Source organism: Cyprinodon variegatus, unplaced genomic scaffold, assembly GCF_000732505.1.
Source record: "Cyprinodon variegatus isolate N-32 unplaced genomic scaffold, C_variegatus-1.0 Scaffold30, whole genome shotgun sequence".
Classification (NCBI taxonomy): domain Eukaryota; kingdom Metazoa; phylum Chordata; class Actinopteri; order Cyprinodontiformes; family Cyprinodontidae; genus Cyprinodon; species Cyprinodon variegatus.
The window spans coordinates 705737-721047 of NW_015150483.1; the positions used below are offsets into that span (position 1 = coordinate 705737).

Here is a 15311-nt window from a genome sequence, read left to right on the forward strand (position 1 = left end):
CCTGTGTAGGGTTTATGGTAAAATAAAATTCTGAGTGCAGATGTACTAATCTTATCTCAAGACTGAGAATACTTTGGTTGAATGTCTGAAATGTAGACACTGAGACAATAAAAAAAACAACCCCATTTAGATCTTCCAGGGTGTTTGCATAGAAGTATAGTCTAGACATGTTGACCCCAGATTAATAAGAAAAGCTATGCTTACATGACAGGAACTATATGACTATAACGGATGACTACTTTGGAGCCATTCCACAATGAAGAGGTGTTAAGATGTTATACAGAGAAAGAAAATGAGGGTGCAGGAGGAGGGACCAGCTGCAGGAACCATTTAAGTGAGGAATGCCAGTGGTTCCAAGACTATAGGGAAACATTCCAAATGTATCTATAAATAAATATTCGATCAAGTGATTGCTTAAAAATTTTGCCTGGTCTTTTTCAAGTGATCTCCATTCTCTCTAAACATTTTTAAATCTTTTTCAGTAGGAGGAAAAATAAGCAATGGAGTTAATTATAAATACCTAAAAAGTGTACAGTGACAAAGTATTTGCACTTCCTTACTTGACACCTCTGGGGTGGACTGACATCATATTGAACCTCTATGGATTAGGAATGGGACGTCACTTAGGCTCATATGTGAGTCAAGCAGGTGAGAGAATACTTTTTGCAACATAGTGTATGTGATGGAGCTCTTATAGAAAACGTCTGCCCTTGTTTATTTGCAAGAATTCACATTAGACGGTTATACCTTTATGGTCACTTTACATCATTCCATATTGTTGGATAAATTGAGATCTAAATTTTGAAGTTGCCATTTAATATGCTGTGGACTTTATCAAGCACTGATGCTCAATGTATTGCTGTTAAGCAAACCTCAAACCCAGCCTTGAAACTTTTCAAATTAAAATCAAGCTTTCTTCCAGGATTGCCTTGTCTTTAATGGAATTTTTACCTGGCAATTCCTAAAGAAAATGGTTTGCAGAAATGTCTGTCTTCCAGTAAAATATATATAAAAATTTCAGGCAGCTTTGGAAGAATGTTTAAGAAGAAGGTGGTGGACAGATTTCTCACCAACAACACTTTATACAACCCAGTCCAATTCAGTTCATTCCCGGGCTGAGGAACCAGCAGCTTCCGACCAGACATTTGTCGGTTATCTAACACCTTGAGTCGTAGCAGATTTTCATTGACACTGGGCAGAGAGGGAGGGGGTTGAGAACAGGGTCAGAGGGAACTTGTGTGGTAGATAGTAACGGATTAAGCTTTGTCTCAACTGCTGTGCAGAAAATCTGCTCTAGGATCTTCATGAATGTGTAGTTAAAAATCCGGGTCAAGGTTTAGTGTATTTTTAACTGTTCTTATATGAGTGTGTATTGAGCTGAGGCTTGACAACAAGTAAAGCAGATTTAAACATGACCATGTGTTGGTCATGTTTGGAGAACCTCCAGATATGCTCTTCTATGACATCATAGTCTAGAGGCAGAGTTGAAAACATACTCAGCAGTGCCTTGTGTGTTTGTTCTCTATATGAATTGGTTATCTTTTTAGCTGTGTAATTTATCATAGTTAAATATAGTTGACCAAACTTAGGCAGCATGCAGTATTCTGTATATTTATGGTAGATCTTCAAAGTATAGAAAGCAATGTTAAATTGAGTTTTGAACATGGGCTTAGGTTTGCATAGGGACGATAGGGACATGTCCCTACCAAAATTTTAGACCGACCTATATTGTCCCTACCAATAATTCAATGTGAACAACATGTTTATAATTTGTTGCAGCAGTGTCTTCTTTTCCTCTCGCAGCTCAACTGCCTGGTAGCTGAGGCTGCCTGGTCTTTCCTGTCCCTTTCACATAGCAGCTCATGTAACTTTGCTGCCCTGTTTAACCCCACACTCTGACTTTTCTGCCTTAAGTTCCACCTTTTCTCTTTCTGATTTTCTGTTTTTTAGTCTGTATGTGTGCGTGCGTGCTTCCAGCATGAAATAAAAAAATATGGCGGTTACCAAAATTAATATTAGGCTACGAAACTCTTATATTAAAAACTAAATATTATCAACACTAAAACAGGCGAAAGCTTCTGATTGCAGTTCTGTAAAGAAGCAGAGTTTTGATTTGTGGAACTTGAGAAATGTAAGTAACCAATGTTAGGATTTCTTTTCTAAAACTAAATATTCTGAGTCAGACAGGAGTTCTGAAAACTGCTGTTAAAATGAACAAGCAAAGACTATAAGTTATCAACATTTCTGATTCCTTTTTACCAATATTTCTTTGCTATTACTGTTTTTATTTTTGACGGCAGTTCAGGTATAAATAACAGTTATTTCTTTTGTAGAACATAACAACACGAAAAGAATGCTAAAGATCTGCTATTTTTTGTTTTCCACATAAAAATAGTTCTATTTAATTAAATTCTACTTCTAGAAGTAGGATAAAGACAAACAGAGGAACTCTATTTACATTGATTCTATTTTTCTAGATTTTCACACGGTCCATAAACATTAATGTCTGGTAAAAATGTTTGAACCTGGCTTTTTATTTTGGATACTATTACATTACAGATAAGATAGTGTTATATTGTCTTTTATAATTGTTAAAAGTGATTTTATATTTGATTAAACTTAGGCTCATTCTTAGTGTTGTGCTTTGTAGATGATGCCACTAAAAAAGAAAATATAAGGAGCTATTTTAACAGTCAGACATTAAGCAATATAGGATGATGATAAAAAGTTGTGTTACATTTAACCCTTTACTTTTAAAAATGCACTTGTATAATAAAAACATTATATGATTGTAGGAAACACAGATATAATGATGCAGAGCAGCCTCAGGGTGAAGCAGCTGCCCTTCAGTGCTGTATAATGGAAGAAAAGGTTTGGAAAGTTACCATAAAATTAGGGCAGCAACTAATGATTATTTTGCAAATTGATTAATCTGTTGATTATTTTTTCAGTGAATCGATTAATAATCAGATATCCAAAGGTTCCTTAAAGAAGATTTTTTATGAAATGAAACCAGGTGAAACTGAAACGTTTCCTATTGAGAAGTTCTGGATGGAGAATATTATTATATTATATTATACAGACAAAAACTTTTTTTTTTATCTTAAATTCAAATTGTTTACATATTTTTTACAATCTTGGTATAATTCCTGCTCTAAGGCAGTTGATCTGTCAGCTAAAGTCACATTTTAGTGGCCCTATACTCCAGTTAACAATTAATCAGTTGACAATTATTTAAATAATCTATCAATATGATTAACTGTTTCAGCCCTGGATAAATTACATGAAATGGGCTACACAGAGTAACTACAGCCCATATGTACTTGTATAGTTAATATTTTAAATGCTCAGTGTCAGTTCCTCTTATAGTTCCAGTGCAAATGTAAGTACAATAAATTTATTTGCCATCCCTTGAATGTATTATTTTGCATGATAGAGAGCATATTAGATAAAAAAAATAAGAGTGGGGTTTACCTCTGCACAATTCTATATCTTCAAAAGAAACCAGGATAAATCTACATATAACAGACATATTTAGACTATATTTGGTTAAATAGGCAGGTATTTACCTACTGTCTTATTTGCTGGTAAGTTTAAATGCAAACCCTTTCAAAGTGGAAAAAAGCCCTAATTCCACATTCCTCAGAGCCAGTGATGCTTTAAACACTGGTAAACAGCATCTAGCATGTGTAGTGCTTATAAGATTTGTATTAATGTAGCAGAAATGCTGCTGTTCTCTTTAAACAAAATGTGCCCTGATATTCACATTAAGCATAAAAAAAGAGCATGCATATTTTTGCATAGGACCGATGACATCAGACCAATGAAACTGAAGACCAATAGTGTCCTCACCAAAGTTTAAATCAAACCTACGCCCTTGGTTTTGAGCAATCAATGAAACGGCAGAAACAGATTTGGTGAAGACTTTAATGAAGAAAACTTCTAAATGAACAAAGCATTCCTTGATACATAAGAACAGAATCACAAACAAACCTTTAGAGAGAACCAACTCAGAGCAAAAGCCTGTCAGGTTATCAGACATCAGCCAGGGGAATAGGTGATATGAGGTTCTTTTACATTACAGTATATAATTACAATGAATTATAGAATACTGGTAATTTCTCCAAATTTCTAAATATTTTCAGAAGCTGTTTTTGAAGTAACAAGGCCTTGATAGTTCCCAATACATAAATGCCAAAACATCACCACAAAATAATGCAAATATCATCTTAGTAAAATGTTCCCAGGATGTTTTGCAGTTCATTAATCTATCATCAAGTCAACACAGATGCTTATTTAACAAGAGGTATTCTGGGTAAAACTTACCTTAGTATAGCTAATTATTATCAACTGTTCTCTGCTGTCTTGTGGTGACCAGCGTGTTATCCAGCTCTACTGTACAATCAATATACAGTTTTACAAAGAAATAAAAAATAAATGTGGTGCCTTTTCTTTTTTGGCTAATCAAATAGAACATATATGTTCACAGATGAACTCCAGGAGAGCTGAAATAGATATCAGACTAAACCTTAGGAGCTTAGAAACTCAAAAACAATAAACCAAATTTTGCATTCCTGGTCTAAACACCACAGAGCCTATAGAGAGTCTCTCCAAGGGTCAAGTAGGAATAATGGGAATGTCAGACAAATGAGTGGACAAGATGCAGGAGAATATTTGGGATAGTACTATGAAGGATGATCTAGCCTTTCGGAGCGGTGTATTGGCGCAGGAGAGAGGAAATAGCACTAGATTCGGTGACCTCTTCAGGAAGAGAGCCCTCCATGTCTTTGATGGATGGGTCAGCTCCGCTGTTGAGGAGGAGCTCTACGATATCAGCAAACTCGCAGGCTGACGCTGGGGAAACAGAGAAAAAGTATTAAAGCAGAGGAAAAAGAAACACAAAATAATCGAAAGACAATTGAAAGAGATTTTACATCATTTCCTCTTCTTTTTTAACAGAAATAGATGAATGTGTCCCTTTAAAGGAATGCAAAATTAATAAATCTTTTCCCGGCAGGAGTTGAAGCAACTTTCTCTTCTTACATCTTCAGCAGAATTATCTGGTGTCTGATAAGTAGAAAAATTCTGCAGTGGGAAACAATTATAAGGATTTTCAAAGAGTGCTGCAGTTTAGTTTTTGAGAGTTGTAGAATATCCTGGCATTTGAGAAAAATAATACATTTCTTTGTTATCTCTTCATCTGTGGTTGAGTATAAAGTAACCTTGACTTTAGCTCCCCCCAAAGTTCTTAAGCTTTCTTTTAACCTTTTCTTTTATCTAATAAATGCAAGTCAATAATCATCTTAATTCTATTCTAGAAAAATACCCCAAAATACCCCCAAGATAATAACAGATCATTTTGTTATTTTTTTTTCTTTCTGTGCACCACCACAGATTTTCAGATGGTCATTTGCAATACTCTCAGAACATCTGGTAAAGGCAAATTTACATTAATAAGTCTTTGCATATTGTTGTTATAAATAGAAATATATAAAAGTGATTTCATTTCGTAATCGTAATTTAAAAAAGGAATTAAATTACTAAAACAATGGGAATTTTTGCAGTGTCTCTTTATTGCAAACTTTTTCAGCGAGTAGTCAGCAAACAGTAGCTTAAATGCTTATATGGGGATGAATAGTCCTAAATAATTGACAGGGACCCACAGCATACTGATTTGGAAACTTTTACATAAAGGAAACTAGAGTCTAGACTATGCAGAGTCTTATTTTCCCATAATATTTACTACCATGTAAATTTAAAATGCCAATCAGGTTTAAAAAAAGCTTTCGAGTCCCATAGCAAACCCTTACATGTTTTCCTGTTAAAGTCTTACAGAACTATTTAGGCAACCATGTTCATTTAATGCATTAATCTAATAAATATACATTTCACCTTCATCGTGAAATGTACAAAGAAGCAGTCTGCATTTGTTGTTGCTATATAATATGCCCTGGAACAAGCTTCTACAACACCGAATTAGATTTTAGCGTGTAAAAGCAAAGTGCTGCGTTTATGGGGCAAGAGATAGTTTATCCCTTTACTTTGCCAGCTCATATCTCAACTGGAAAGTCATTGGGATATATTAGCAGGAGTAGTATTAACATGTAAGAGAAAACACATGCATCAGACTACTAACATTGTTAGTATTTATTTATTTTTTTTTTTATAAGTACAAACATGAGTACTCAACACTGGTTTCAAACCCGATACCAGCATCTGTATCGATGCAACCCTAGTCAGAACATCATGTCTATCTCTAACTAGTTGAGACAAAGTACCTGTTGCAATCAAGAAATCAATGTTTTTAATTAAACTGAATCGGTTTAATGAGTAGTGTAAGTACTCAGAAAGTAGTCTTGCTTTATTTCACTTTAAAGCTACTTTGTTTCATACCAACGGCACAGCCTTTATCAACTTTGATGCATTTTTGCACTTTGTGCTTTTCTATCGTGCATGAACGTTTGGTGGGAATGATGAAAACAAAAAAACATATAAAGGGTCACTAAATCTGCCAGGGGTATAAACAATAATATAAGTAATAAAACAAGCATATTTAAACTGAATCTATATTGATCATAAAATGATCTTACTAACACCTAAACCAGATTTATGATTTTAATTTCAAATAATATTTGAAGAGACATTTAGTAAGTTTTTATTAAAAAAAAAAATCATTGAACCTTTTTGACTAAAACATAATTTCATGAGCAGATTGACACTTCAGTAGGTCAGTGCAGATGCATCTGTAAGGGTTTAGACTATTTTCCCTCAAAGTACTTTGGATTGGAAGTTACAGTGCTTTCTTTTATTGTGTGTGTGTCCTGTTTTGCTAATATAGCTCTGGGAATCAATGCCCCAGAGCTGGATGATAGCCCAACACATTTGCTTTCACAAGCAGACCATTATAACTGTTGCCATAAGGTTGGTGCTTGGTACTTGTGTATGAAACTTTTTTGAAAACGATTTAGGGACAAAATAGTATTCAATGGACATAGAGACGGCAAGGGAGGTGAGAAAGAAAGAGGGGATGAGAACTAAGGGGGGGGGGGGGAGATAGAGAAAGATAGAGACAGTAAAGGGTGCATGAAACGAGAAAATAAAACAAAACAGCAAAAATAGGCAAGACAGAAGATTTACAGTAACTCCAAGACAATCAAAGTAAACATTAAAAAATGCAGGGGATTTCCCTTACATAAATTTTCATATGGAAGGCAAATCCTGTGGTAATTACACAATATTCTTTAGGCTAGTATATATCTGTAGCTGCAGTTTAATATTAAGCATTAGTGTGTAGTTGTGAACACATGGAACAAATGTTATTGTATGTATGCATGGTCATGCTCATGTATAAAGGATTTACAAAGGTTCTTCAGAAGGAAAATATACTCAATAGGGATAAAGAGGTTATCCTGCCCCCAGTTATTCAAAGGCACCCCAGATCACTGGGAAACAAGAAAGGCAGACAAAGGCATAGCCACCATCCACTGGAGAAGGGCAGACGAGATCACCCGGAGCTCAATGGTCTCAGGCCCTGAAGGGCCCGAGCCCAGAGGCTGCGCAGTTTCTGAAGACTTGACGTCAAGTGCATCTATGTTAAATGAGTCCTATCTAGCAAAAAATTGAAGCATTATATTAAAGATTGATTTTATGGATTCTCAAAAGTAACCAGCATCTAGCTCAACTCAAACATCTATGGCAACTCCACATGAGGAGAAAAAAGTAAAACAAAAAACCTTGTCAAATACGAGCACGAGCTATGAGGTCGAGCAGAAGAGAGCTGCAGTTCTGTGTTTTGGCCACAGATGGCAGCATCATTACAAAACTCTGTAATGCCTCTTTAATTAGGTATATTTTGTTACATTTTAACACTGCTAAATGATATGCTTATTCTAAACTAGTGGTGATAGTAACCTGCTTTAAGTATATTTTGTAAATAAATTGCACTTTCCATGCTTTTTTTTTTAGTACATGCAATAAGTGAGCATGTTTCAGGTGATGTACAAAGTTTGCTGTGCAAGAGTTAACACATACAAACCATTTGGTTAATATTAACATTACTTGACAGCAAAATATCTCTTCATTGCTTAGTCGTGTACCAATGCCTCCTTTGTAGCAGCAATGATCGCAGATTACATCTGAGTTTCAGAAGTACAAAAAATTATGCAAAAATGTTGAAAAAAGACGAATCTCAGATCTGTAGACTCATTTTGCACATGGTAAATGTTTGCAATTGTGTGGTTTCATCATTAGAACATGGTCTGCATATTGATGAAGTAAAGCACCAAACACGGTTTGCACACGTCTGCTTATTTGCAAACACGAGTAAATACATCTTTTTTAAAGATCTACTCTCTGCGTACAACATATTTGCACATGCTTTAGCACATGCAAGCCTTTTGAAGATCATGCCATGTATATATATATATATATATATATATATATATATATATATATATATATATATATATATATATATATATATATAGTTGTGCAGTTAATAAAAAGCCTATCTGAAGACCCTGCAATGACACTTGCCTGGACCTGAGCTTCCTTCAAACACTTCATTTCTGCCCCATTGGCAATTTGTGGTCCGCTAAAAGGGTCTTCTCTCTCTCTTTCTCTCTCTCTCTCTCAATGCAGAATAAAGGGGAGAAGGGACAGCTTGCACTTTCTTAACCAAGTTAGTGAGTACCTTCATTCCTGATGCACCTCTATACCCTGTGGCACCCCCGCCCCACCACCTCATCTCCTCTCTTGTTGTGAGTGCTCTTCCCTGTCAGTATCAATCGCAGGCACCTTTTAAAAAGCAGACTTTGTACTGTGCAACGTTCGCTGATGTCAGCAGCTGCAGTGATTGACAGCCGGGCCTTTCAACCTGCAACCCGGAGGTGGCTGACAGGCCTAGATGCTGGTGTGAGTCCAAATGCACGAGATGTGATGATACATCGGAATGCATGTGGGCGTGTAAGCAAATGTGATTGCGTGCTCGACTCCCATATATGAAAAAAGGCGGTGTGTGAAGTGTTAAAAGACCCAGGAATCAGCCAAACCAGACTTATAAAGCTTTGGCCTTTTTTCAGCTATGTTTGCAGCCCTCCTCCTGTTGCTCTAAACAGTATTTTATTTAGCCTGCCGAATGTGCGCGTGGCGGGTGTCTCTGCTGATCCTTGAGCTGTAAAAAGTGGCCAGCTCTCAGGGGAGCAGTAGAGGAGGAGAACAATTTATGGTGAGCAGTAAACCCTCAATTAATCACTTGCCAGCCACTGTGGCCCTGTGCAAAGAGAGGTAGGAATGAATTTTCATTCTCTGCTATTTGTCTCTTTGAGTTCATCGCTTATGTTTATTAGTCATCTTTTTATATCATATCCTCGGGGCTGCTCTGATGAGTCCATGTACATGTGTATGTGTGTGTGTGTGTGTGCAGCTCGCAGGTTGGTGATGCAACATGCCCACTCCAACGCCACCAAGCTGGAGGACAGATGGTGCAGCAGCACATACACACATACGCTCATAAAGAGGCTCAGAGGACGTGAGCACCGCCCATCGGGGACACGTGTGTTGGGGCATCAGAGGGTCAGGGGAGTCTAAGGACCACTGCTGATTTCCTCTGGGAGGTCTGGCGATTATTACAGGCACACAAAAAGGATACACACACACACACACACAAGATATATACACATAGACATACATACCAAAGGACACACGCACCAAGGGAAAAAGAAACAGAAAGGAAGCATGGAGACTTAGTGGGAAAAAAAGGAAAATTAAGATGAGGAATGGAGCAGAGAGTTGGAGCAAAATATGATAAATCTGTGACAAATCCAGGCAAAGAGTGGGTGTGTGCTGAAAACTAGGTGCTGTACATAAAGGGCGGACATATGCAGACAACATAATCATGACAATGTAGGGTTTTTCCAACTGCTAAGATGAACACAAGGGGCCTCCTTACCATAATGTAGTGCTGTCTGCCCTTCATTATCCTGAAAAAGGCAAAACAAGTGTTTACTTCATCAGACCCATGACAGAGAAGCAATAAAATACCTCAGAGTGAGCAAATTCAGAGAATAATCAGGGAAAGATGTCAATGCTGCAGATTTGCATCACATATTGTAAAAAAGAGTTTTGAGCAGCCAATGTCTGTTCAGATTTTTGGTTTCATAGGGCACGTCCCTAGTTTTTCTTTCGAGCCAAAGCTTAAAAACACTTTTTGCAGACAGGTATCTAAGTATATATGTATGCTCCTAAGAGCCTGGAGGATATACTGACCATTATTGCTTGTTACACTTTCTCCTGCTATTCTCCATTTATTCTTTACAACTGCCATCAACATCAAATCTACACTTTGTTTTAATTACACATAGAGAGAGACGTCCAACTACTATCCTTAGGGGTCAGCACCCTGATGTTTTAGACATGTTTCTGCATGAACAACTCCTCAGCATGTCATCAAGTTCTGCATAGTTCAGGGTTTGAACCAAATGTTCAATTCAACTATGTTGAACCACGAAAAGAAATCTATATGCAGGAGGCCCTTGAGAATTGACTTATAACACCAGTTCAATAGAAAGTGATCCTGTCTCAATGCTTCTACATTTAGCTAAAAGGTGGGCATCTTAATCTTTCTAGTGCGAATTCCTTGACCATTAATGTTGTGTATGGCTGGGAGACATCTATTCAATATATTGCGCTTTGTGCCACCTAATGTTTAGAATTACAATATCATAACTATTTGAATATTAATTTGTAATTAATTATTTTTTTTGTTTTGTTTTGTTTTTACGACACTATTGGCTCGCTTTTCTGACAATAGGCTAACAGGAAAGGGGATATGAGAGAGGGGGAGAGACATGCGCCAAAGGACCACAGGTCAGATTCGAACCTGGGTCAGCTGCGTCGAGGACTAAGGCCTCTGTACCGTGGTTGTGTGCGCTAACCGCTGCGCCACCTGCACGCCCTTCCCTAGCTCAATCAAATTTTTCCCTTAAGTATCAGATTTTTGATCAAAAGAGAGACAACTTATTTGTAAATCAGAACCACAGGCACTTGTAGCCTCTACTCAGCTTGGATAAGAGATTTCAGCTTCTGTCTTTAAGCAGGTGCTTAGGTAAAAGGAAAACTCATGAAGTGTGATAAGGATGACAAACTATTTACTTGTTCAAGGGCTTTATTATAAACATGGTAATGCTTTTTTTAGCTGATCACTGAGTCATCTTAAACAATTGTTATGCAGCACATTGTACTTAGCTATATTAGTCAACTGTTTTCAATTTTTTTAAGTTTTTAATCTGTATCTTTGTTTTGTCCTTTTCAATCCCATATAAACATTAAAAAGGTAGCTATATAATGCATGATTTTAATAATATTTAAAGTTTATGAAAGTTTTCCAAAGAGATTGTTCTGTAATTATTTTAAAATATATATTATTTTTAAAGTTTAGCTTGAAATAAGTGCTTTCTTTGGACATCTCAGGCACTTTTAGAACAAAAACAATGACTTCATACTATTATTCTTCCATAATCTAAGCTAGTGTAGTCATAAATAAATGTTAAATAAAAATGGCTAGACAATGGAGCCCTGAAGTACCCCACAGTTATGATCCGTTTTAAAATGACCAAATAACACATAGCTGCCGGTTTAGATAGAGATTTGAGGAAAGGTTAGAACATCCTACCACCAACTGCTATGGTACATCGTTTCAGGGATGGGCAGTGTAGCAATTTTTCAGCATTCCCAAACCATGGTAGTTACAGCTCAGTGCTGCCCGGTTGGTATGTGATTTACCACGATGCTGTATTAAGCTCATCCCAAAAATGTCCTCGTGTACGATTAATTTTATTTTGGAACCATTTATCCAAACCGTTCTAGAAGTCTCTTTATGTTCTCTTTGGTAAACGATAGGACAGACTGCTTTTCTTTTTCTTAGAGGAAAGTTTCCTCCTTGCTTGTCAAATGGATAGAATACAGCAGAGTCTTGACACTCATAGGTTCTGTGATAACATGTTATAGTTTATAGGAAACCACTTTTAGTATTTTGCAATCCATTTTCAGGTAGAACTTGCTTGGTCAGCTACTTCTGGGAATACAGGCAGTTTTCCAGCATGTTCTCCAAATGAACATATATCCTGTACAGTTGATAAGTGGCTTTTTATATATTATTTTAAGACCCCTTTTAATTCCTTGATATAAAACTTGATATTTTCTTCTCACTCTTAGTTTAACAGTCAGGAGAACACCAAATGTTTTCATGTTGAGAGATTGAAAACCTCTCTTTTCACATAATGTTCCCACCCCTTTACTTTAATTTTACCATCCTCCTTTCTCAACCCCTATAGTTCAATCTCCTCTTCAGTTTCATGTCCTTTACCCCTCTCTTCCACTTGCCTTCTCCAAATGAGACTCAGTGCATAGTGATCCTATTGTTGTGTTCCTCCTCTTCTCTGAGGGACAGCACTTTGGGGACCTGCTGATTGGATTAGAGCTTGGTATTCCCTCTGAGGGGATTTAAAAAAACACAGATGTGAATCGCCACCAGTGGAAAGCAGCGCTGTAGTTTAAGCAAACCAACAATGCTGTCTGTCTGCAAGTAAAAAAAAAAATCCCAACTTAAAGATGTGCATAAACTATCCCTTTTCCCAAATGTTATGATAAATTCAAAGCAGGGTGGCAGGCTGGAGAAACGTGTCTTAAACCCACTGAATGTGATAAATATAAATGGCATGAGAATCCGGTAAAATAAACAAAAAAACAAAAAAATAAGCTGGAATATTCTTTGCTTTAGTCCGTGTTAAACTAAAGAGAAAACAGTGAGACAGCTGGGGGGTAGTAAAAGGTGGTGTTTTTAAAAACAGAATCAGTGCTCCTTTGACAGCTTTTATAAACAATGAAAAAAATATAATTGAAGAATTGTGTGCATGTTTGAGAAGGACTTTAGTAAATGTTAAGCATTGTAGAGTGCAGCCTACAGCCTACTTGCATGCCTGTGAGGGTCATTCTCAACAAACCCTAATGCCCCTGGATCCAGGACGGAAGCTTGATGGAATCACAGGAAATTGGATTGTCTTCAATTTGCTTTGGAAGCAGACACTCCCCCTCCAACTCCCTTACCTGCAGTCAACATCCCCCATCCCTCGCTCTCCTGTCTCCAGTGCACCCCTGTTCCCATCCCATTACAGAGGCATGCTGCACCAAACCTCTGCTTTTACATGTCATCCAAAGTTTCCCCTTGCAAAGCAGAAATGCCAGGGTGGATGTCAGCAGAGAGCTCAATAAAGTAAAAAAAAGTGGCAGAGGAGACTCAGCTTAGAGTGGTAGTGTATTGCCCTGACAGGGAGGGAGGGGGCAGGAGCAATATGCTTAGAAGCTGCATGGATCTATCAGTGTGATTACAGTTTTGCTGAATTCAGGTCCCACTAATCTATCATTTCTACCACACAAATGATGTGAAGCAAGATGAATGTAAGGAAAAGAAAGTGAATTAGTAGGTTAGAAAGAAAAGGCATGCAGTCTTCTTTCTTAACAGATAAGAAGGGAAACACTTGAACTAAAGTTCAAAGTTGTTTGAAGAAAAGTGAGCTGCAAAGAATCCAAATAATACTTTCAAGCTCAGTGAGATTTCTGAAAGACAGTTAACAAAATACCAAAATGTTTTTCTTTTTTTTTTTTTTTTTTAAATTACTTAACAGATAAGATAAGATGGACTTTATTGATCTCACAGTGGAGAAATTCACTTGTCACATCGGCTCAATAGTAAAAAGAAGGTGCCAAAAGAAGAAAAAACTTTATTTATAATTTTAGATTCTCAGATTAGTTGAAATACAGACAAGCTATCCTGTTTAATATCTGTGAGAATCAGGTCAGCACTTTTAGAAGAATGATGCCACCTCAGGCTATAAGCAGGATATCATATGTTGTTAACTTGTATATGCTAATCAGCTTACCGCCCATAAAAATGTCCACTGCGCTCTATATGCACCTTCAACAGGGTCAATCCACCTTTTCATTAAGATTAGCTTTGTTTAGAGTTCTGCCTTTATAAAAATTTTTGTTTTTATTTTCTCAGAGCTACAGCAGCAATGTGATATCTGCTCTCAAATACTGGTCTATCTCATTGTCTCCTGTTGCCTATTACACCTTCTGCTGCAGAAAAGTTAGTTCATCTTCCTTTGAACAGAACAGGCCGGCTACGACATGGGTTCAATCAATCTCTGTCTGTTATCACTCTGGCAAGAACTGTATAATATCAATGCCACTCTGATTATTTTCAACAATCCCCTTCGTTAACTGAATTCATGAACGTTCATAATTGTAGCTAACTTGAGTCGGCAATCTTAAACACATGAGATGAGATAACATGAGATGTTAAACCATGTCTGTCTTAATAAAGAACTGATCTTGGCATTTTCAATACTTGGATTCACGACCAGTGTAGGCCAGTTTTCTGATTAATTTGGCTTATATTTATTTGACCAAATGTGGGGAATGTAGACATTCTATGGAGCACTAAAATATTGCCCAAATATTTTTGTTTATTCTTTAGGTAAAGTTTATATTTCTTATCCAAACACACAAGCACTACACCAAGGAGGGCTTTACCAAAGATGACAAAATTAAACGTTATACAAAATATGCTTTTGTTTCTGTATGTTAAGACCATATCAGACTTTATAATAAATAATAATAATAATTCATTTAATTTATAATGCACTTTTCACCAAAAAGGCCTCAAAGTACAACAGAAAAGCATAAAAAAAAAGCATTAAAAAGAAATACATAGAGATAAAAGAAATAAAATAATAAAAGGTGTTTTAAAAGAGAAAAAAAGAGACATCTAAGGGGGACCAAAAGTTTTGCTAAAAAGAAATGTTTTAAGGCTTTTTTTAAAACACTCAGTGGACTGAGGTGCCCTCAAGGTGTCAGGGAGGGAATTCCACAGACTTTGGGCAGCAGCACAAAATGTCTCATTGTCCTGAGTCTGGTTCTGTTTTTTTATGGATAGAAACATGAAATCACGGACAATAAAAAGTTTTTCTTTTTTTGTTAATTGTGTTCTTCTGAAATAAGCATATATTTAGCACAAAAAAACTAATAAAACCATGGTGGGCACAAAATGTAGTTAAAAAGCCTTCAGCCAATCAAAAATCAAAAATGCTGCAGCCAGAAGTCTGATGAAAATTTAAAAAAAAATCATAGTTTTCATTTTAAGATTACCTTCAGTTGCCCCCTGTTACATCCAGAATATAATTTTAAATTCTTTATTCGTATAAAGCCCCAAATAATCAAACTCTATCCTATACCAGAGATATGATGTTCTT

General features: G+C 36.5%; 1 protein-coding gene across 2 annotated transcripts in view; it reads right to left on the reverse strand.

Annotated features, from left to right (window-relative positions):
• Positions 1-4452: 4452 nt before the first annotated feature.
• The window catches only part of acbd6 (acyl-CoA binding domain containing 6), a 46034-nt gene continuing 35175 nt past the window's right edge, over positions 4453-15311 (reverse strand). Inside the window, exons 7-8 of one of the 2 annotated variants that reach the window (XM_015400261.1) lie at positions 9950-9980; positions 4453-4854 (exon numbers count right to left, since the gene is read on the reverse strand). In XM_015400261.1, the coding sequence (XP_015255747.1) occupies positions 4700-4854; positions 9950-9980 (186 nt within the window). In that variant the 3' untranslated portion in view covers positions 4453-4699. The remainder of the gene's footprint in view (positions 4855-9949; positions 9981-15311) is intronic. The other variant, XM_015400268.1, reaches the window with a different exon arrangement.